Here is a 23715-nt window from a genome sequence, read left to right as displayed (position 1 = left end):
TTTAATGATCAATCTAAAATGGCACTTTTGTATAAATCCAAGTTTACTTGAAAGCACAGAATAACTCCATAAAGGGGGATACTGTAACACTACAAGAGACTGGTAAGATTAAGAAAGTCTCCAAACAAAATTTTTCATTGTGGGAAAGAAAAACTATCATGAATAAAGGGACTGTATCATGAATGATATATAAAGAACTAAGTCACCCACTATATATACAAAAGCAAAAGCAAAGCTCAAACCTGTATATCAAAATCACTGATCCAGTAAAATCAGTTTAGAACTTGGGTCTTTTTCAACCTCCACTTCTACGAATTTAGAAAACAGTATTAGGAGGTGCAATGGCACCCCACTCCAGTACTCTTGCCTGGAAAATTCCATGGATGGAGGAGCCTGGTGGGCTGCAGTCCATGGGGTCGCTAAGAGTCAGGCACAACTGAGCGACTTCACTTTCTTTCACTTTTCACTTTCATGCATTGGAGAAGGAAATGGCAACCCACTCCAGTGTTCTTGCCTGGAGAATCCCAGGGACAGGGGAGCCTGGTGGGCTGCCGTCTATGGGGTCGCACAGAGTCGGACGCGACTGAAGCGACTTAGCAGCAGCAGCAGCAGCAGATATGTAAAACATTTCAGAAAGACTAAACAAAAGTTAGGCAATGAAGCCTAACTATAGGAAAAAAACAAATTTAAATCCCCCCCCAAACCTGGGACTACAATTACAGCAACTTGATACAGGGACTCTGCTTATATGATGCTGCTGCTGCTGCTGCTGCTGCTAAGTCACTTCAGTCGTGTCTGACTCTGTGCGACCCCACAGACGGCAGCCAACCAGGCTCCTCTGTCCATGGGATTCTCCAGGCAAGAACACTGGAGTGGGTTGCCATTTCCTTCTCCAATGCATGAAAGGGAAAAGTCAAAGTGAAGTCGCTCAGTCATGTCCGACTCTTAGCGACCCCATGGACTGCAGCCTACCAGGCTCCTCGGTCCATGGGATTTTCCAGGCAAGAGTACTGGAGTGGGGTGCCACTGCCTTCTCCATATGCTAATCAGTGTGAACTTGCTTAGCAATTGCATAATACTATGATCACAAAATAAATTATATATGGCAGAAAGTGAAGAGGAGCTAAAGAGCCTCTTGATGAAAGTGAAAGAGGAAGAGTGAAAAGGTTGGCTTAAAGCTCAACATTCAGAAAACGAAGATCATGGCATCTGGTCCCATCACTTCATGGGAAATAGATGGGGAAACAGTGGAAACAGTGTCAGACTTTATTTTTGGGGGCTCCAAGATCACTGCAGATGGTGACTACAGCCATGAAATTAAAAGACGCTTACTCCTTGGAAGGAAAGTTATGACCAACCTCGATAGCATATTCAAAAGCAGAGATATTACTTTGCCAACAAAGGTCTGTCTAGTCAAGGCTATGGTTTTCCCAGTGGTTATGTATGGATGTGAGAGTTGGGCTGTGAAGAAGGCTGAGCACCGAAGAATTGATGCTTTTGAACTGTAGTGTTGGAGAAGACTCTTGAGAGTCCCTTGGACTGCAAGGAGATCCAAACAGTCCATTCTAAAGGAGACCAGTCCTGGGTGTTCTTTGGAAGGAATGATGCTAAAGCTGAAACTCCAATACTTTGGCCACCTCATGAGAAGAGCTGACTCACTGGAAAAGACTCTGATGCTGGGAGGAATTGGGGGCAGGAGGAGGAGGGGACAACAGAGGATGAGATGGCTGGATGGCATCACTGCCTTGATGGACATGAGTTTGAGTGAACTCCAGGAGTTGGTGATGGATAGGGAGGCCTGGCGAGCTGCGATTCATGGGGTCGCAAAGAGTCGGACACAACTGAGTGACTGAACTGAACTGACTGATGATGTTAACTAAAACTGAGAAATTGATTATTATGAAAAAAAAAAAAAAAAAAAGACTCCCTAATTAAACATCCTAAAACATGATCTCACAGGTGCTAAAGATGAATAAAAAGAGTCCCTGGTAGTACACAAGTTGGGAACTGTTGAATATCATAATTATTAACAGAAAAGGATAACTCAAACTACTGTTCCCTTCCTACATATCTATTACTAAGAACAAAGCTACTCTTGCTATGAATTTGTTTCTGTGTGTAAAAGGAATACAGTACAGTTATTACAGAGAATACTATAAATTTCAAAGTTGCTAAGAGACTACATCTTAATTGTTCTCATCACAAAAAAGAAGTAATTGACAAGATAGAGGTGTTAGCTAACAATAGAGGTAATCATATCTCAATATATAATCATATCAAATCAATATGTTGTACACCTTAAACTCACACAATGTCAATTATATCTCATAAAAAAAATTTTAATTACTCTTATTCTAAAGACATTTAAACTGAAAGAAAAGCAAGCAGTAGAAAAACCGAGTCAAAAAAGCATAAAATAACCAATGGATTAATTTATGAAGGAACAGGCTCCCCAAAGACAAGTAACATTTTCAAGGTTTAGAAATAAATTAAAGCTAAAAAACTTGTTAATTAAATGCCTGCTTTATTCCACACTATTGACCAAAAAGTTGGTAAATTAGTATACTTTTGAGAACAAATCAAAGTGTGTTTTAAGCACAGTCCCAGCCTTCAAAGTGGTACAATAAAAATAAAATTCTTAACACAGCAAGACTATATTCCATTTTATCCCGAGCCTTACTGTTTGGCCCTAATTCAGTACTGCTACACCCCTCGCATCATCTATTTCTTTGCTCGCCACTCACCTGGAGCATCCCATCTACCATCCACCCCACCTCTGTCTTTCATCTCTGATTTTCTGTGTAATAGTCTGCTTGGTATAACCAGCAGAATCCACTGCAACCAATGTTAGATTCTGAGGTTCTTTTTGAGCAGTTTTACCTATTTGAAAAGGCGGCGGTTCATGACTCTATTTTTTCTTTGAAATCTTATGAAGAACAAAGAGAAAATTTACTTTAAAAATTCAACTACAGGGCTTCCCAGGTGGCTCGGTGGTAAGAATCCACCTGCCAATGCAGGAGACACAGGTTGGATCCCTGATCTAGGAAGACTCCACGTGCGCCACAACTATTTAGCCTGTGTTCTGGAGCCTGGGAAGTTGCAACTTCTGAGCCCATGTGCTGCAACTACTGAAGCTCGCGTGTCCTACAGCCTCTGCTCCGCAACAAGGGAAGCCGCTGCAATGAGAAGCTAGCTCATCCCAACCAGAGAAAAGTCCAAGCAGCAAGGAAGCCCCAGGACAGCCAAAAAATAAAACTGTATATAAAAATTACAATAAAATTCAACTACAATTTATTTTATGATCTTGCAATTAGCATTAGGTCGACTGGACCCTTAACTACATCTAAGGTCTAAGCTATGGAGGAAAAACTATAACAAACCTAGACAGCATATTAAAGAACAGACAAATCACTTGGCTGACAAAGGTCCGTCTAGTCAAAGCTATGCTTTTTCCAGTAGTCATGTATGGATGTGACAGTTGGACCATAAAGAAAGCAGAGAGCCGAAGAATGGATGCTTTCAAACTGTGGTGCTGGAGAAGATTCTTGAAAGTTCCTTGGATAGTCAATCCTAAAGGAAATCAACCCTGGATATTCACTGGAAGGACTGATGCTGAAGCTGAAGCTCCAATACTATGGTCACCTGATGCGAAGAGTCAACTCACTGGAAAAGACCCTGATGCTGGGAAAGACTGAGCGCAAGAGGAGAAGCAGGCGACAGAGGATAAGATGGTTAGATAATATCACTGAGTCAACTGACATGAATATGAGCAAACTCCGGGAGACAGTGAAGGACAGGGAAGCCTGGTGTGCTGCAGACCATGGGGTCGCAAAGTGTTGGACAAGACAACGACCAAATAACAACAGTAAAAAACTACTGAAGCAAAGTAAGTTACATATTGCTGATATCCCACTGATAGCGCTTTATTATTAATTGGCTGAATCTTTTCTAATCTTTTTATTTCTAACACTTTGTTTAAAGTTATTTTATTAGTCTTATCACTTTCATCATGAGCATTTCATTCTGAGTTATCTGACATCTTTTGGATATCCGATAAAACAATTATCAAAAGCACAACTCTAACCTACTCAAGACAACAGAAATCATTCCTTTTATGACATGATTGTTAATTCCTCATGATTCAACCAGTTTCAGAAAGTTCTCCCGTCTTCCACCAACCTTCCATCATTAGACAAAAGACTTTAAGCCCTTACCCCAGTGTGGTCAGGGCAGCGAGAAACAGAGCAGCACTAGCAATCCTAATACCCTCTTCACTCTGAGACTATGAAAACTTTTAGGTAGCCACACTGAGCTTAGCGGTGACTAGAAACACTTAGCTTTTCTGCATATTCCACCCCATCTTAAATACATAACTGGTTTGGTAGAGCCAATTACACAACTGACTGAATTTAACTGCTACTCTGTTGATGTTTACTCTTCAATTTTAAATTTGTGATAGGTTTTAAACACTATTCATCTTACGCCTAAGAAAAGTTGCTTTTTTTCTTCACTGCCATTTTTGAACAAGGAAGCTTTTAAGAACATTTACTCCCTTCAAAGAGATTCTATTACTATACCTTCTAAAATTGTGGAGATGATATATAAGGCAATCAACTATGACCAGAATTCTATTTTTTCTTTTTCTGTTAAACCTTCATTTTATTGTTTCTGCTAAAACTTCTGAAATGAAGTTAGAACTAAGGAAATTCAAAAGTGTCACAATTATAGGTGAGTAAACTTCCATTACTACTACCTCTTGGCTCTGTAACAGCTCTGAAGTTTCTTATATCACTGACAATCTGTTTCCTTTCCTTGAATCACAACTCGTGCTTTTAAATAATATTCAAATGTTTTTTACTCTTTGTCCTCAAGTTCCTAAATTCTCAAGCAGATATATTTTATTTTCCTGACATAAAATAATGCACCTACTTCTATCAGAATTATTTCTTCAAAACAAGGTATGGAATTTCATTCTCATGATTCCAGGTACAAGTTCCAACATACAAATATCAACAAAATCCATTACCATTTGCATTGAAAGGACAACATCAGACCCTAACAGTGTCTAAAGTTTGCTATCGAAACTAATCTTCCCTCTTCCATATTCCCATAGTCCTTCATTTATACCTCTATTACGAAACCAGTATCCTGCCTTGTAATCAAACAGATATACATACTCTACTAGAGAAGAGCTTACTTGAGGCAAAATGCTTCTCTGTTCTTCTCTGGATGTATCATCAGTCTAACAATGCTCATACTTTAAAAATATTTGTGGTATTGTATTAAATTCATTAGCGCCAAAAAGATTTGATTAGAAGAAGTATGAGATTCCCAGAAACTCATAATGTAAAGAGTTTTACATCCATAACTATTTCTCAAATAGAGAAAAATCAGGCTTTGCAATGGATTTAACCTTAGCTTCACAATAATTTGACATATGTTATCCATTCTAAGGTACAACTTTACATTTCATCATGCCTGAAATTTATAAGATTCTTAAAACTACACGGAATGTTACATGTAATTTGTGTGTGTGTGTGTGTCCATTCACTCAGTTCTGTTGGACTCTTTGCAACCCCATGGACTGTAGCTTGCCAGGCTTCTCTGTCCATGGAATCTTCCAGGCAAGAATACTGGAGCAGTGAATCTTCCTGACTCAGAGACCGAACCTCCATTTCTCGTGTCTCCTGCATCGGCAGGTGGACTCTTTACCACTGCGCAACCTGGGAAGCCTACATATACTTAGAAATATTTTAAACTTCTTGGGTATATATAAAATAATGGTGAGTCTCAGGACGGAAGGTATTTCATACTAGCACTGCACTTTAACAGTGGATGCTTCATTTCACTAAGCTTCAACTTCCTACAGTGTAAATGAGACTCAAAATACCTGTATCTCAGCATATAAAAGATGTGGTCAAAGAAAGTATACCTTTTTAAAGAAAAGGATCAAATTAAAGATAAAAATGAACTGTAAAAAAACTATCTGATAAGCATTAACTGTAACCATGCCTAATAAAGCTCTTGCCACCTACCAAGAGTCTAATTAAAGAGAGCAACGTACTCTGTCATCATCATCAACAACAACAGCAAAATCACCATGATCTTGCTTAACAGGGAACTGAGAGGAAAGAAAAGTTTCACACTGTAATATTGAAACACCACCATGTCTTCTGTCCTCTAATCCCTTCCAGTATACTGAAAATAATTTTTATAATTTCTCAACAGATATATAAGCTGCCAGAACACATTTTGAGATTACAAAAAAAAAAAAAAAAAAAACAGAACAAACAAAAACTGTAAAGGTCCTGAAAAGACTCATCTTCCGAGTAACAACCAACTGAAGAAAAATCACCAGGTGACAGACAGTAGACAGCAGTAACAAGAAAGACCACAAGGTGGGGTTATCGACCTTTTGAGGCTGCTGCTGTTCCAGGAGTTGCTGTCTGAGATGTTCAAGGTTTTGCTGCTGCAATTGTTCTGCTATCTGATGAAAGATGGAATTGTTCACAGATTCCGAAACATGAGAACTACAATGAAAAAAAAGTGTTAATATATTTTAAAACTCAATAAAGATAATATGAAAGTAAAAGAATATTCAAAAACACCCCAAAATGCCAACAAATGGAATATACTCTATTACAGCGTTTACTTTTATGGAATATACTCTATTACAGCGTTTACTTTTAATATTAATACAGAAAATTGAGTAACTCGGAACATTAATATGTTGAAATAGAAATATACTTCTTCAACAGTTTCAACAGATGGATTACATGTTAGACATACTCTGATGAAAATCTGCTATTACTGTTCTATAAATTAGTACTTCTTTACATTAGAGCATTTTAAGAAAATCTTAATGAAACACTTATAAACCATGACACTATGGGAAAAATGTTCCATCAATCAGTATATATGCAATCTACAATCAAAACTGATCATACACTTAAAAAAAAACTAATCTGCTTTCACATTATTAGGCATGTTAACAGAAAGAGTGTTTAGATAAGAGGAAATAATAATTTAACTATACTCTGGGAAATTCACACCTGGAATACACCTGGAATTCTGGGTGCCACAAGGTAAGACATGAACAAAAAAGAGGGCACCCCAAAAGGGGCAATCAGGATGGTGAGAAGTCTTGAAACAGTTGGGAAAAAGTGTACTTCATCTGGAGCAAATAAACCTAAGGGGAAGAATGATACCTATCTTCAAATACTGAATGGCTATGTCTCAATAGATTATGGGGCAAATTTGCTTCCTTGCTTCAGAAAGCAAAATGGATCAGTGTGTAGAAAGCAAATCCCGTAGGATTCAGTAACAAAAGATCAAACCGTATATTAACAACTACTTAACTCTATATGTCATAGGAGGCATTAAAACAACAGATTAAAAAACCTATCAGGACTGTTACAGGAGATTCTTACATTGCTCAGGACACTGATCTACATGATCTCAAATGCTTTGTAGTCTAAAACATTAGTTCTTAATTTTTCAAGTAGAAACTCTTTATCATCAGCATGTAACTGCATTTATATATATATCTTAATATATTATCACAATATAGAAAACTAATAACTGCTGAAATAAGACATCCAGAGGCTTTCCCCACTCATCACCTCTTTTCTATTCTCCCACCTTCCACCTTCCTCTCCAATATCCTCCTTCCCACTGGTCCTCTTCTGAACCCTCACAGAACCCAAGGCTCTGCACAATTGTTTCGGGTGAGGAAGTAGGGGAATCACTGATTTAAATAAAAACTCACAATCTATTTCTTTAACAAACAAAATCCCTACAACCCTGTTCCTTACTTCTAATCAGTCTGATACATTCCCAGAATTTACTATATACTTCCTAGAAGCAGCCATGGACACTAGAAGCAACTTCTTTCTCCTACTATTTCAACTGAGCTAAATAACCTAAAGCTTAATATATCAACAGCAAATGTTACAACCAAGTTTATCAGCACTTATCAATTTTCCAGTAAAGAATTTTTATATATCCCAACTATCTGCAAAGTTCTTAGAGTCAAAACAATATAGGGAGGCAACAAGCAGCAACTCCCCCATCTTCCTATGTGAGAGCCCGAAACAATGCTCAAAGTATACTGAGTAGCTCAGATGGCAATATTTATAAAGATAACAGAAAAAAGTTATGGTTTATGAAGAAAAACATAACAACGCTTACAGTTGAGAAGCTGGAATTTCCTTTTTGGGTTCTTCACTATGCTCAGAATCTTCCCCAAAATCAAACCTATCCATCAACTTCTAAGTGGGGGAAAAAAAAAAGAGGGAGAGAAAGAGATAAATTTAAAAGTACTTTACACAAATACAAGTTACAAATGCTATTCTGAAGATCATTGACATTCCATTAATTTATCTCTATCATTTAAAACGTAACTATTTCTTTCATATAATTTTATTGTTACATGCTGTTTATTTCATATAATTTTATTGTTTATTTTTATACTATAAAAAAACATTTTGAATGGACCTTTACTTCTCTTCAAAGAATTCTGACAGACGTTGTCTTATGAAGCAGAACAATCATGACACATAGGGTAATTACCAATACTTTTAACTTTATAGAAGAGAAGATTAGGGATTAAATAATTGAGTGGCTTGTCAAGAGTAAAACAGTTTTATTAAAAAAAAAAATCTAGAACTATAATCAACAGATCTACTACTAGTACAGTTCTCTCAGAATGCTCCACTGTCTTTTAAATGATCAATGTAAAGGCTTTTTGAAAGCTGTGGGCTAAACAAGCCTAAGTAATATAATCTAATAAATCAATATTTATATTTCTATGAAAATAACAGCAGAAGTAAAAAGAATATAGATAACATTTCCAAGGGATAATATTCCTATAATCAGCAAGAATACTGAGGATATCACCCAAGTTAAACAGCCAAGATTTTCAACTTTGAAAACACTATTCTTTCCAGTTATATCTCAATTTATCATATTATAGTAACAACTTGTAAAGAAACTTTCCTTTGAACTTTCACATACTTTACAATTTTACTTTTAGCAGGTTAAAATTACAGGCTAGACACTATAATTAATTTATTTGTAACATCCATAAAAATCAGCTCAAAAATAATCATTTGCCTCAATAGTGAATATACAATTTTACTGACTAGTTTTCTTTAGTCAAAAGAAAATAAATGTTTCAAGTGGATTTATAAAATTACTTAAATTTCTTTCAGAAATTTGAATCTTTTGTAAAATGTATTTCTTAATAAATAGTAATATTTACTTAATAATTGTTAAGTTATTAAGTAACATTTACTTAATAACAGTACATGCGCGTGTGCTAAGTCGCTTAAGTCATGTCTGACTCTTTGCAACCCTATGGACTGTAGCCCGCCAGGCTCCTCTATCCATAGGATTCTCCAGGCAAGAATACTCGAGTGGTTGCCATGCCCTCCTCCAGGGGATCTTCCCAATTCAGGGAATGAACCCGCACATCTTACGTCACCTACATTGGCAGCCATCTGGGAAGCCCCTTATACAGTGCTGTGTTTAGTCGCTCAGTCATGTCCGACCAACTCTTTACAACCCCATGGACTGTACCCTGCCAGGCTGCTCTGCCCATGGGGATTCTCCAGGTAAGAATACTGGAGAAGGTTGCCATTTCCTTCTCCAGGGGATCTTCTCAACCCCCAGGGATCGAATCCAGGGCTCCCACACTGCAGGTGGGTTCCTTACTGTCTAAGCCACCAGGAAAACCCTTACAGAGTACAATGGATGTTAGAATATAAAACAGTTTTATGGTAAAATGTAGTTTACATAATTGCAATCTACATGATAGTATAGAAAATTCAGTTCTTCATATAGAACAGATCTGTTATCCTAATTTCTACCTTGTTAAAAGACACCCCCTGTTCTAGGGGATTAAGGGTGTTGGCTGCTGCGGCTGCCGCTGTAAGCTGTGCTGTAAGAGCCTGCAGCTGGACGACAAGACCAGCATCCAGGGCTTGCAGGATGGAGGGCTGAGGCTTCTGCTGCTGTATCTGTAAAGTCTGTATTAACTGTTGAAGCTGCAGTGGGGTGCGGGGAGAGAAAATAAAATTGTTACAAACCGGTGTTGGGTTTTACCCATAAGAATGCTCATCTAAACTTTTAGTCAATAAAATTTATCATTCTACAGTCTAGAGACCAAGAAAAAATATATACTGACTCAAAACAATTCATTTTTAAAATAAGATTTGTGTGTGTGTGCCCTATGTAACAGTTCTAAATAGGTTTGTCTTTACTTCTGGAAAGTCAAGGAACTTTAAACAAAATAAAATGACCATACCATAACAAACAACAAAATAAAAACTCATCACAAGCAGACTAATTTTTTTTTCACTAGGCTTTTCATTCCCTTCTTCAATGAACTCAATCTATGTAAAAGGACAAGCACTTACAACAACTGCTTTTGCTATCATTCAAATTTACCATCTGACAACACATTCCTGAAAGGAGGAAAGAAAATAAGGAATCTTTCCCTTGGAGCAGTCTGAAACTAGGGAAATTAAAGACAAATAGTGTCAGTAAGAGTTGAAAGCAACCCCTGTCCCCCCTCTATTCACCTTCTCTCTTAAAAAATAGAAATAATAATAAAATCCTAAAGATATTTCAGTTAAGTAAGCCCTACATATATCCCACAAGTAATTACTTTTCTACTTAAGATGTAAACCGAAGTTAAATCTGAAAATTATCAGTTTGGAATAGAAAAATAAAAATAGCAAAGCTACTGCTAAACAAGACATTTGTATTAAGTTCAATTTACAGTGAAAGAAGATAAAAATATGCACGATGACAGTAAGTGAAACAATTCCTTGCCTATCCCCAAAAAGGAACATTGGAAAACAAACCAGTCTCCACTTATCAATAAACATTTACTACAAAGTACTAATTGTGATAGGAAACAAAGTACAAAAATATATGATAGCTGAGCTACTGCACCAAAGCAGCTCCAAGCCAGACAGGATGGGTGACTAAAAGAGGGAGCATTATAGGGAGGAAAGAAGGAAGGAAGGAAACGTCTTCACACCTTCTAAACGCTCCTCCTGACACCTGCACCCCTCTCCACGCCCTCACAGCAGTATCCTTTCTGTCACCCAGGTTCAAAGGCTGCAGCGTCCTACTTCTTCCTCTACTCTGACTTCACATCTCAGATTACTGTGTCTCCTTGACTCTTTGTACTATTCTTCTGGAATGCCGATTCTCCTGCCAAAAGCACTTTTTAATAGATACCTTTTAAAATTAGATTTGCTTTTATGGGTTCTTTTCAAAATATCATAATCACAGAAAGTTAGTAAATTCTACAATTTAATCTAATATTCAATTTGATTTCACAACTGTCCCAAAAATGTAGAAATGGCATCCAATCTAAGGCTAAATAAATGAACTGGTTCCATTTGTTTAAAGACTGTCTTTTTAAAGAGTCCACAACTGTACTATTTTTCACATGTGTATTACTGCCTTTCTATTATCACTGTTACCAACAAATATACTCCTTATCTCTAGATTTCTCCTTTTTCCCATCCATTCAAGTACTCTTCAGATCCTGTGACTTCAACATAAAAATCTCTGGCAACTCCTCACTGCTTAGTACATGAATCCTTCACTTCTCAGCCCAGGTCCCACACTTAGGTTTACCACTTCAATGTCATGACTAGTAACTTACATACATAGACTATCTTATCCTCTAGAAAACTCAATTCTAAGATATCTTCTCTATACCCCAACATTGTTATGCCTCTATACATCAGTCATTCGTTTCACAAAATATACTGAATACCTGCTATAACCTAGACACTGAAAATACAGGAGTGAGCAAAACAGAAAAACCCCTTGCCTGTGTACAGCATACATTACAGTGGAAAGAGACAGTGAATGGAACAAATGAGGAAGGTACATGAGATATTAGGTGCTGGGAAGAAAAGAAGGCAGGTGACAAAGAAAGGGAGCAGAGCAGATGAAAGGCAGCATTTGCAGTTTTAAATAGCTGTCTGAAGGCCTTACTGGGCTAGCATTTAAACAAAGACAGGAGGCTGAAATGTGTGAACATGTGGGAAGGACAGCTCAGGGAGTTTTACTGTATAGATCACAATTAATCTGGGTTTAAAGGATAAGCTTAAAAACAAACAAACAAAAAACTACAGATGCTAAGGAAAGACAATCTCATATCTGCCGTAACAGGTTCTTCAAATGTCACTTTGTCAAAGATGCTTTCTCTTGGCTACCCTAACTCTGACCCCTTCCTCCAAACCTAGTCACTCTAAAGATTTGCCGTTTTAAGTCATCTGTGCTAAGTCGCTTCAGTAGTGTCCAACTCTGCGCAACCCTATGGACTGTAGCCTGCCAGGCTCCTCTGTCCATGTGATTCTCCAGGCAAGAACACTGGCGTGGGTTGCATTTCCTATTCCAGGGGGTCTTCCCAACCCGGGGATCAAACCTACATCTCATTACATCTCCTGCATTGTAGGCAGGCAGGTTCCTTACTGCTAGTGCCACCTGGGAAGTCCCTTTAAGTCATATATCTCTATCTAAATAATGTTTTATACTTCTTTATTGTCTGTCTCCCCTAAACAGAAAGATATCTTCTCCAAGGCAGAAGGCTTCCCAGTCTCATTACTGGATTAACAATAGCACCTAATAATGCTTGGCAAAACTATGTGCTAAACTAAATCAATTATTTTGGTGTAGAATGAATTATTGTAAAATAATCTTCAATGACAAAAATGTACATGATACATTATTAAATTTAAAAAAGCAAGTTACAAAGTATTGTATGTAGTGTGGTCATTTTAAAAAAACTTAAAAAAAAACAAACACTCTTTGGGTGGTACATAATGAAACAATGCATTAGGAAAACAATGAGTTCTAAATCATGTTGACATAACAAAAAAAGCCGCTCACCTGTTGGCCTTGGGGACTCTGTAAGATCTGAGCGACTGCTGCCAGCGTGTCTGTGTTTGTTATCTGGGACACCCACGGATCAGGCAGACCTTGGACCACATTGGCTGGAGTAACAGGTGTCACAGGAGTTCCTTTTAGAAAGACATCAAACCCATCCCCAATAAATATGTAAGTAAATAAATAAGATGTGCAAAGTTAGATTTGTTCTGTCACTTTTATAAAATATGTACAAATTTATATAATTTTACTGTCTTCATCTTTAAAAACCATTACAGAATTAGGTTCATTAAATAAAACAAAATGGCAACAACAAAAATGACCAAAAAGAGCTTTTCATACTTATTTTCAATTAACTAAGCTACCATTTTAAAGGAGCCTACAATCCTCGGAAATCATTAAATACTTTCCTAAAGAAGAAAATTCAATGACATAAGGAAATATTCAATCTCTGATGAAAAAAGCATTATAAAAGTGTACATAAAATTATTATTGTTCAAAAATGTATATGTACATACTCCAAAATAAACATATATCAAAATGATAACAAATGTAATTCTTAGACTGTGGTTAAAAAAAAAAAAATTTCAAATGTCATTTAAATACCTCAAAAAAACCTCCATGATTTTGAGATTATTACTCATTCTTGGATCCACTAAATAAATCTTTTCAGGGTTCTCTTTATATATTAAGTACACTTAGCTCACTATGAATATCAAGTTGATATATATGCAAGTTTAGAAGATTACAGTCTAAATCAGGAAAAATTTAACTGACATACCAACTTCCCAAGATGATTATGTATGTTTCTAGGAACTTTAAAAGCTTAGCTTTTTAATTTTTTTGAAAAGAATGAAACACAAATATAATTTGATTTTATTTTTCCTTCAAATTAAGACTTCCTTTCATTTACCTAAAGTGAAACAAATTATCCTGCACTGTCAAATTATTATTTCATATATGAATAATTGCCTGAAATGCATGAGTAGAACACTCAGAAAATCTCTCTCAAAGCAACATACCTGGAGTATTGCTCATAGCAGCAGTAGTACTGGCCAGAACAGGTGTGACAACTGGAGGAGGAATCCCTGCTGCCATATCCAGAAGAGGCTGAATAATCTCACTCTTAAATACATTATTCTTCTGCCATAAGTTTAATACTCTCACTATTTTACTCTAGAGGAAAAAAGAAAAGGATTATTTTTATTTTTTTGCTTTCAAAACTTTAGAACAGTCATATCATAGAGGCTCCTCAGGCCATGGACAGGAAGGATGGATTAAAATACTTCTTGGGCACTTAATGGAGTTCAGGCACTGAGATTACAGTATCAGTATAATCTTTCTGACTCTGATTATCAAAAAATCCCTAAATACTAAACTTCATTATAAATGACAAATATTATTATTATGAAGTTTACAAATTCAAGACTGACTTATTCATTGTAACTGACATAAATCCAAGTCCAAACTAGTGAAATTCCTAAATCAAAGTATCTAAGTTACTTCAAAAATGTTTATATAAAATCTCAAATGACTTATTTTAGGTGGCGTTCTAAGGTATTTAAGACTCAATTATGATGGATCACATTAAAACTGGAAGCATTCTTTCTGCCTGCAAAGAATCAACGTACCAAGGTTAATCACAAGGAAAAAACCTGACTCTAGAGGCATATCCAAGAACAATTTACAACTCCTGACACAATAACGTGTTTTCTCCACATCGATCCACTCTAACAAGACTTTGTTCTGATTGCAGACTGTATAACAGTTATTAAAAATAAAAACTACCTAATCTTGTTGTACTTGAGAGGAGGTAAAAGATTTGTGGTAAGCTTTTAAGTCTGGTTGCTCTTCTTCAGAGTAAGTCTTCACCTGTTCTTACTTTTCTACACAATCAACACTGCAATCAAGTCTGTCAGAATAAGGACACTAAATTTCCAAGTCAGCATCCAAGAAATGTAACCTTCTACTATCCCGGTTTCCAGCACTAAGAAAACGCTTCCATAACAAAGGAATTTTGATATGCAGTTATGGTCTACTAATTACTTGGTAAAATCATTTTCCACAGACAACTAAGTAGGTAAACATCAGCTCATGTCAAATGACCAAAATTATGAATTGGTTGTGCATGTAAGTAAATAAGATTTTAGGATAATTAAAAAAGCTTATTAGAGCCAGTTTCTTTAACACCAATGGCTTTAATAAATTAAAAAGTAGCAAAATCAACTATATCTTTCATTCTGTTTAAGAAAAGTCTAATAACAAAAAGAAACATGGACAGTGCAATAACTATTCAAATTCAGGATAACAAATGGTAATATAAAATGATAAATTATGATAATGTAAAGTCTTATTAAGACCAAAAAGGTAATTACTACACCAACTTAGGCAGCATACCTTGTCATCTCCAGGGCAACGGTATAAATTCTGGAAAGTGCTAATGATGTTATTACTAAATCTGGGTGCAAACACATCCTTTTCTTGACCAAACTGATGTCGAGATTGTCGTACAATAGAGTCAATAACATAAAGTCCAGGCACCTTATATTCTGGTTTACACTGATGAAAAAAGAAGAGTGGGAAAGGAAGCAAATGAGAAGGTTAAAATTCTCAACAGACAAATGTCACCATAAATCTATAAAAACACAAACACACTGCTCACACTGAGGTGATCAACACTCAGAGGTTGACCATTCCACACCATCTGGTCTCTGGAATGGCATTTGAAAGACTCTACTTTGGCTACTCTACATATTCAGTTCAACTGCCAATCACCTAAGTTCCAAAATAGCCCTGTGTAACTGGCTTGAACAATAAAAAATAAAAGGTGTGGTTAAATTTAAATATATATCTATATATATAGTTTAATGATTTTTGAATTCAAGCAGTGAATTCAAGAAAGAAAAGCTCTGGTAAAAAACTACTGCCAACAAGCCTTAGACTTCATCCAAAAAACACACAGGAAAAGTATCTCTATACGAATGAAGGAAGGAATCAAATGGCAAATTACAACATTCTGAACACAGTGAGCCTGAAAGTTTTAAAACTTTTCTCAAATGCAAACCTATATGAAAGATAAGACACTACCATTATGATTCTAAAAATCTGTCCTATGAAAATATGTTTTAGCTGCTTCACTGATCAGTGTTTCTTATCCTTCTTATAGTCTGAAGAACATGACACTCTTCTGGGACCTTCCCTAAGCACAACGAAGAACCCTTCACTATCAACTTCACTGCTTCAATTTTTTCCATGTCCAGAAGCATGAGAAAACCTGCCTCCCAAATACATACTAATTAAAATGAAATTATGGCTGCTAAAAGCAGGTTCAAATTTTGAGTGTAATTAGGTAAGCATTTCACCCAGAATCATTTCATAGAAATCATATATAGCACTAAATCAAAACAGCATTCTTGAAAAATTTCTTAGACCCAAGGACCAGTGAGTAAAGGATCTTCAATCCACCTCCAACACACAGATACATGTTTCTAAACAGTATTTTCAGTCAAGACAATGAGTGACTTCATTCTGCAAAAAGACTAGATGATCCATCACTTGTTCCTTCAAATCCCTTCTTCTTAAGGTCATTATTAAGAAAATGAGACCGATACCACCAATTTATAAGTATCTATTGCAAGGTTCTGGCTGTTTAGTACTTGAAATATTTAATAAAAGGGCAGTAATGTTGATGTGTGGACATTAAAGTTTTAGGTTTAACCAACCAAAGGTTCAAAACTGTCTGCTCTGTTCCAAGTTATTGTTTTAGAAGTCTGAAATAGTTTTCACTGATGTTCCCCCCAAATCTAGCATATTTGTTCCTCAGTTCATATATCTGACTTATTTTCCTTTGACTACTGTTCAGTTCAGTCACTCAGTCGTGTCCGACTCTTTGCGACCCCATGAATTGCAGCTCGCCAGGCGTCCCTGTCCATCACCAACTCCCGGAGTTCACCCAAACTCATGTCCATCGAGGCAGTGACGCCATCCAGCCATCTCATCCTCTGTCGTCCTCTTCTCCTCCTGCCCCCAATCCCTCCCAGCATCAGAGTCTTTTCCAATGAGTCAACTCTTCCCATGAGGTGGCCAAAGTATTGGAGCTTCAGCTTCAGCATCAGTCCTTCCAAAGAACACCCAGGACCGATCTCCTTTAGAATGGACTGGTTGGATCTCCTTGCAGTCCAAGGGACTCGCAAGAGTCTTCTCCAACACCACATTTAAAAGCATCAATTCTTCGGCACTCAGCTTTCTTCACAGTCGAACTCTCACATCCATACATGAAAAACATGTCCACAGGAAAAACCATAGCCTCGACTAGACGGACCTTTGTTGGCAAAGTAATGTCTCTGCTTTTGAATATGCTATCTAGTTTGGTCATAACTTTCCCTCCAAGGAGTAAGCGTCTTTTAATTTCATGGCTGCTATCACCATCTGCAGTGATTTTGGAGCCCAAAAAAGAAAGTCTGACACTGTTTCCCCATCTATTTCCCATGAAGTGATGGGACCAGATGCCATGTTCTTAGTTTTCTGAAATGTTGAGCTTTAAGCTAACTTTTTCACTCTCCTCTTTCACTTTCATCAAGAGGCTTTTTAGTTCCTCTTCACTTTCTGTCATAAGGTGGTATACATGCAAATAATTATCTACCTAGCCAGGCAAATAATACATCCACTAAAAAAATTGTTTAAATTTAATGAAAACCCAAGACATTTCTTTGTTAAAAGTCATCTATTCCTCAATGCTGGAAAAACAGACAAAATAATCTCATATTTAATGTATTATTTTATAGAAATGATTATCTTGAGAGTAAGGCTAAATAAAATTGCTAAGTTGCTGGTAAGAGTTTTTAAATACTGAGTGGTAAGTAATAAACGCAATTAGTGTAGTGAGTTTAAAAAAAAAACAAATACACCTTTTTCTTTGATTTATAACAAAAATTTTTGATTATAAACTCACAGTACATAAGAATCATGAGTACACAACACAATGAATGGGCTTTTCTTCCCTACTATGAAGATTCCAAAGCTTCAAAAGTGTCAGGGGTTTTAGTATTAAGCTATAAAGATGAACACTTCTTTCACAATAACCTTTAGAAACACCATATTATGATGTTACAGTATGGAATTTCCTTCACTGATAACACTAGGTATTTTTATGTGCCTGTCACATAAAATGGCAAAAAAAAAAAAAAATGTTATGTATGATTTAAATGTTGTAGAAAAGCTTTAAAAGAACAGTATTTGGTAAACTTGGTTACGTTACCAACTAGAAACTTGAGAGAAGAATTAAGACTAAAAAAATCTGAAATGTTTTTCAACTGTTTCTTCAAGTTCTATCAGCAAAAAACACAAGAATTCCTAAGCCTCCAATATCATGAGGGATTTTTCTATACTTTGAATTAATTGTGGCTGTACTTACACAGCACTAATGATGCTGACAGCACCATGGAAGAAAAGAGGGCTGTCTCAGGACACAGTTATACCTGATACCAAATGAATTCTGAAAGTGAATACTGCATGCTTCCAACAGAAGGAGAGGAAAAGGAACCTTTCAAGAGAGCCAGAGCATCCAGGGCTTAACAAGGTCTACTCTCAGGGAAGCCTGGCGTGCTGCAGTCATAGGGTCGCAAAGAGTCGGATACCAATGAGAGACTGAACAACTCTCAGGACACACTTAACCAGAGCCTGATCTGCTTTGGTTTTACCAGAGTCTAAATGACCCACCCTCAGGGAATCAGAACCTGCATTTCAACAAGATCCCTAGGTAATCGGTGCAAGTTTCTTATGCACAAAAAAAGTTCAAGACACACTGTTTAGACATTTGAATCTTTTTAAAGTTTTATAACAATGAAACTTTCTAACCACCAACATTTCTATCTTACAGTTAGATTTACCTTAGACATACAGCATATCTGTTATTTTACCCCATACCTTAAGCTTCAATTCACTAGCTGTTCATCTCAAAATATGTTTTACCAATACTTTAAGTTTTGAGAAAACAAGATATTAAGAGGGGAAAAAAGCTGAATCAAATAAAAGTTAACTGATTTATTCAAGATTATCCAGATAGTTTGGAGACACAGTAACACTACTCTGATCCACGCACCCTCCTCCAGTCAGCTATTTTCACTCAAGAAACACACTGCAATTTATGTCCTTTGATTCACCTCTGATTGTCACACTGGTTCTGTTCACATCTAGGCAAGTGAACAAAGGGCAGAATACTAAACCTCAATTCAGTTACAGATTTCCTACAGTATCATTTTACAAATCCTAAGTCTTATGGTACTCCTGCCCAGAAAAAGCGGCAGAGATAAGGCACTGATCACAAGGGGCAAAGAAATATAACCTAGCCACCTTGGGCTTTGGTTACCAAAAAAATTACTAAATGTATGCAAAAACAGCTGTTTTCAACTTCGTCTCCCTCTGCTTACTCTGGAAAACGGAACTTCAGGTCTAATAATAAGATGTAGAGATGCATACTGTCCTAACGGATGAACAAAATGAATCAGCAGAAGAAAAGCGGCTAGCATTTTTACTACATTTACTACATCTTATCTACAAGGAAGACTGCTCTCTAGGCATTAAGCTTGAAATGAATAAGGAGAATTTCTCTAAAGGCTATATAAAAAGCAATGAATCTAAAATTTCATTAAAAAAAATCATACTGAAATATTTTCTTAATGGAACAGATGCTCACTATGGCAATGCAAATTAACAAACACATCTACCTGAAAGCTTTCGTTTTTAGAATTATTTGAAAGGCAGTTTCATTTTATTTCTTAATTAGAAACTAAAACACGTGTACCCCAATGTTCATCGCAGCACTGTTTATAATAGCCAGGACATGGAAGCAACCTAGATGTCCATCAGCAGATGAATGGATAAGAAAGCTATGGTATATATACACAATGGAGTATTACTCAGCCATTAAAAAGAATACATTTGAATAAGTTCTAATGAGGTGGATGAAACTGGAGCCTATTATACAGAGTGAAGTAAGCCAGAAATAAAAACACCAATACAGTATACTAACACATATACATGGAATTCAGAAAGATGGTAACAATAACCCTGTGTACGAGACAGCAAAAGAGACACTGATGTATAGAACAGTCTTATGGACTCTGTGGGAGAAGGAGAGGGTGGGAAGATTTGGGAGAATGGCATTGAAACATGTAAAATATCATGTATGAAACGAGTTGCCAGTCCAGGTTCAATACACGATACTGGATGCTTGGGGCTGGTGCACTGGGACGACCCAGAGGGATGGAATGGGGAGGGAGGAGGGAGGAGGGTTCAGGATGGGGAACACATGTATACCTGTGGCGGATTCATTTTGATATTTGGCAAAACTAATACAATTATGTAAAGTTTAAAAATAAAATAAAATTAAAAAAAAAAAAAAAAGAAACTAAAACAAATGGAATCACTTTTGAACAGTCATCAAAACAATTTAAAGTTGGGTATCTGAAAAGAGAATAGCACAGGGTGTTAGTCTACAGTTACAGAACATTTAGCATATACATGGAAAACTATATACTTACTTTCTGAATGAATTTCTCAACACTCTGTACCACATGTTTATAGAACTAAAAGAAAAAAAAAGAGGTTTTAAATGTTTGATTAGAACTTTCCTGCTAAATGTATGGTTTAACAAAGCTTCAAAGGTCTTCAAAATTCATTATCAACAAAGCAATGAATTTTAATCATGAATTCTGAGATAAACATAACATAAACAAACATAAACATGAGCACTAGCTATGGTCAGTAAAGGTTCTTGAAGTAGGTATATGGTCAATATATCCAAAGTGTGTTACATGCAAAATACGGTGGTAGGCCATACACTCTTCCTTCCTGGAAGGAAAAGTAAAGATCTCCTATAGTAACATTTTATTGGCTAAATTAGGTTAGTGCTGCTAAGTTGCGTCAGTCGTATCCGACTCTGCGACCCCATACACGGCACTGCACCAGGCTCCCAGTCCCTGGGATCCTCCAGGCAAGAATACTGGAGTGGGTTGCCATAGAAAAATCAAATAACTGAAAATAAAGAACATTAATAAATATATGCAAGGGAGTTGCCTTCAACTTCATTATTTTCTGCTTCTCCTAGAATATTAAGCTAGCAAGTATATATAACAAAATATAGAGATGTACAATGTTTGAATGGATCAGTCAAAATGAATTCAGCAGAAGAGAAGGGAGCACATGGATTAAAAATCAGAAATGAGCTTTTATTAATTTTGAGAAAACCCTTTACGTTTAAGTTTTATAAAACAACACTATGAATAAACTTGAAAATGAATAAAATAAAAATTATAGGTTAAACAAAAACTATCTGGAATTTGTACCTAATAGCTCAATGGCAATTGCATAATCAACATATTTCTGTTTAAAAAACTAGCCTCAATTGTGCTTTGTTTTATATGTGTGATCCCATAATTTATGCTTTTAAGGCACATCCACTTAGACTGAGACACAAGACCATTCAACTGCAGCATGAAATCCAACATTTATAAAGTAAAAAAATATAGGAAATCCTCATTAATCATATTCACCAAATCAAAATCTACAATAAAGTTTCCTTACTGCAAAGTAACAGTCTACTCAACAGAAAGTTATTTAAGCAAAAAAAAAAACAAAAACAAAAAACCCGCCAAAACAACTACTTAAAAGTTATCAGGCACTTTATAAATAACTAAATATTTTAAATCAATATATAAAATATTATTTACACACTGAGTGGTTTTTATTAAATAATAATTCTTCTGGAAAACACCCTGCCAGAGCTTCTTACTTCTAGTTACTTTATGTACGATTTGTAATTCAGACTAAAACTAAATGTTAGCTTCAGTTCAGTTCAGTCGCTCAGTCGTGTCCGACTCTTTGCGACCCCATGAATCACAGCATGCCAGGCCTCCCTGTCTATCACCAGCTCCCAAAGCTTGCTTAGACTCATGTCCATCAAGTCAGTGATGCCATCCAACCATCTCATCCTCTGCTGTCCCTTTCTCCTCCTGCCCCCAATCCCTCCCAGCATCAGAGTCTTTTCCAATGAGTCAACTCTTCACATGAGGTAGCCAAACTACTGGAGTTTCAGCTTCAGCATCATTCCTTCCAAAGAACACCCAGGGCTGATCTCCTTTAGGATGGACTGGTTGGATCTCCTTGCAGTCCAAGGGACTCTCAAGAGTCTTCTCCAACACCACAGTTCAAAAGCATCAATTCTTCGGCGCTCAACTTTCTTCACAGTCCAACTCTCACATCCATACACGACCACTGGAAAAACCATAGCCTTGACTAGACGGACCTTTGTTGGCAAAATAATGTCTCTGCTTCTGAATAGGCTATCTAGGTTGGTCATAACTTTCCTTCCAAGGAGTAAGCATCTTCTAATTTCATGGCTGCAGTCACCACCTGCAGTGATTTTGGAGCCCAGAAAAGTAAAGTCTGACACTGTTTCCACTGTTTCCCCATCTATTTCCCATGAAGTGATGGGACCAGATGCCATGATCTTCATTTTCTGAATGTTGAGCTTTAAGCCAACCTTTTCACTCTCCTCTTTCATTTTCATCAAGAGGCTTTTTAGTTCCTCTTCACTTTCTGCCATGTTAGCTTGCTGCTACTGCTACTGCTAAGTCGCTTCAGTCGTGTCCAACTCTGTGTGACCCCACAGACAGCAGCCCATTAGGTTCCTCTGTCCCTGGGATTCTCCAGGCAAGAATACTGGAGTGGGTTGCCATTTCCTTCTCCAATGCATGAAAGTGAAAAGTGAAAATGAAGTCGCTCAGTCGTGTCCGACTCAGCGACCCCATGGACTGCAGCCTACTGGGCTCCTCCGTCCATGGGATTTTCCAGGCAAGAGTACTGGAGTGGGGTGCCATTGCCTTCTCCAATGTTAGCTTACTAAATGTTAATTCAAAGATTTTCTATTCACATAGGTCTTTTTCCGTAACAGGTGATCAGAGGTTTTGTTGACAGTGTGCAATGGTAACAAACACCCATCAAAATAATCATCTCTTAACACTGACAAAAAGCCAATGACTTACCTTAACATGAAACACAGTATCATTTAACTGAAAAAGGCAGTTCAAATATCAATTTATATATGCATCAAATGCAGTTTAAAGTAACGCAGTACTGCAAAACCTTTGGTCTAAACTCTTCAAAAATGTCAATGAAAAACAAAAGAAAAACAAAGCAAAAGGCTGGGTAAAGGACAAATACAGGACAGGATCTTGACCGGATCCCGAAAATGCACAAGTGCAGGGATTAGCTACTAAAGTTAGTATTGAGACAACTGATAAATCAAAGTGTAGATTATATTAGATAATAATGTTGCATCAAAGTAAAATTTCTTGCATGGGATGTGTTTTGCTGATCTATGAAATCTCTTTGTTTTAGGACATTAAAATTCTAGTATTTAGGGATTATGTGCTATTCTAAATGAAATCTGAAATGAGTTCTCAAATGACTCAGTCAAAAAAACCCGACAAAGTGTGTGTGTGTGTCTGTGTGTACATGCAGAGAACTAACCAAATGTACTAGCCAAGATGCTAATACCTGGCAATGCTAAGCGGCTATGTACTGCCCACTGTATTTTGCAACATGCTTTTATTTTTTCAAAATTAAAAAAACTAAGACCAGTAAATCAAAACAGTATATAGTAAACCATGTTTAGACTGTAAACCATGTTTTCTCTCTTGACTGAGAGAAAAATTAAAATCTAGCTGTTTTTATTCTGACTGTTGCAAATTAATTTTCTTAGACACTTCCAACATCTGAAAAATGTAAACAATGTTAATA

General features: G+C 36.6%; 1 protein-coding gene across 1 annotated transcript in view; it reads right to left on the bottom strand.

The window, feature by feature from the left end:
- Positions 1 to 23715, bottom strand: part of SCAF8 (SR-related CTD associated factor 8) — an 88181-nt gene that overhangs the window by 21300 nt on the left and 43166 nt on the right. The window contains 7 exon segments of the mRNA XM_055536062.1: positions 6413 to 6530; positions 8191 to 8270; positions 9870 to 10046; positions 12919 to 13049; positions 13938 to 14091; positions 15313 to 15474; positions 20457 to 20501. Coding sequence (XP_055392037.1) covers positions 6413 to 6530; positions 8191 to 8270; positions 9870 to 10046; positions 12919 to 13049; positions 13938 to 14091; positions 15313 to 15474; positions 20457 to 20501 — 867 coding nt within the window.

The sequence above is a fragment of the Bubalus kerabau genome, chromosome 9, assembly GCF_029407905.1.
Source record: "Bubalus kerabau isolate K-KA32 ecotype Philippines breed swamp buffalo chromosome 9, PCC_UOA_SB_1v2, whole genome shotgun sequence".
In the NCBI taxonomy this organism is placed as follows: Eukaryota; Metazoa; Chordata; class Mammalia; order Artiodactyla; family Bovidae; genus Bubalus; species Bubalus kerabau.
The sequence above is the reverse complement of the archived record's forward strand: the minus strand, read 5'-3'. Positions and strand labels throughout refer to the sequence as shown.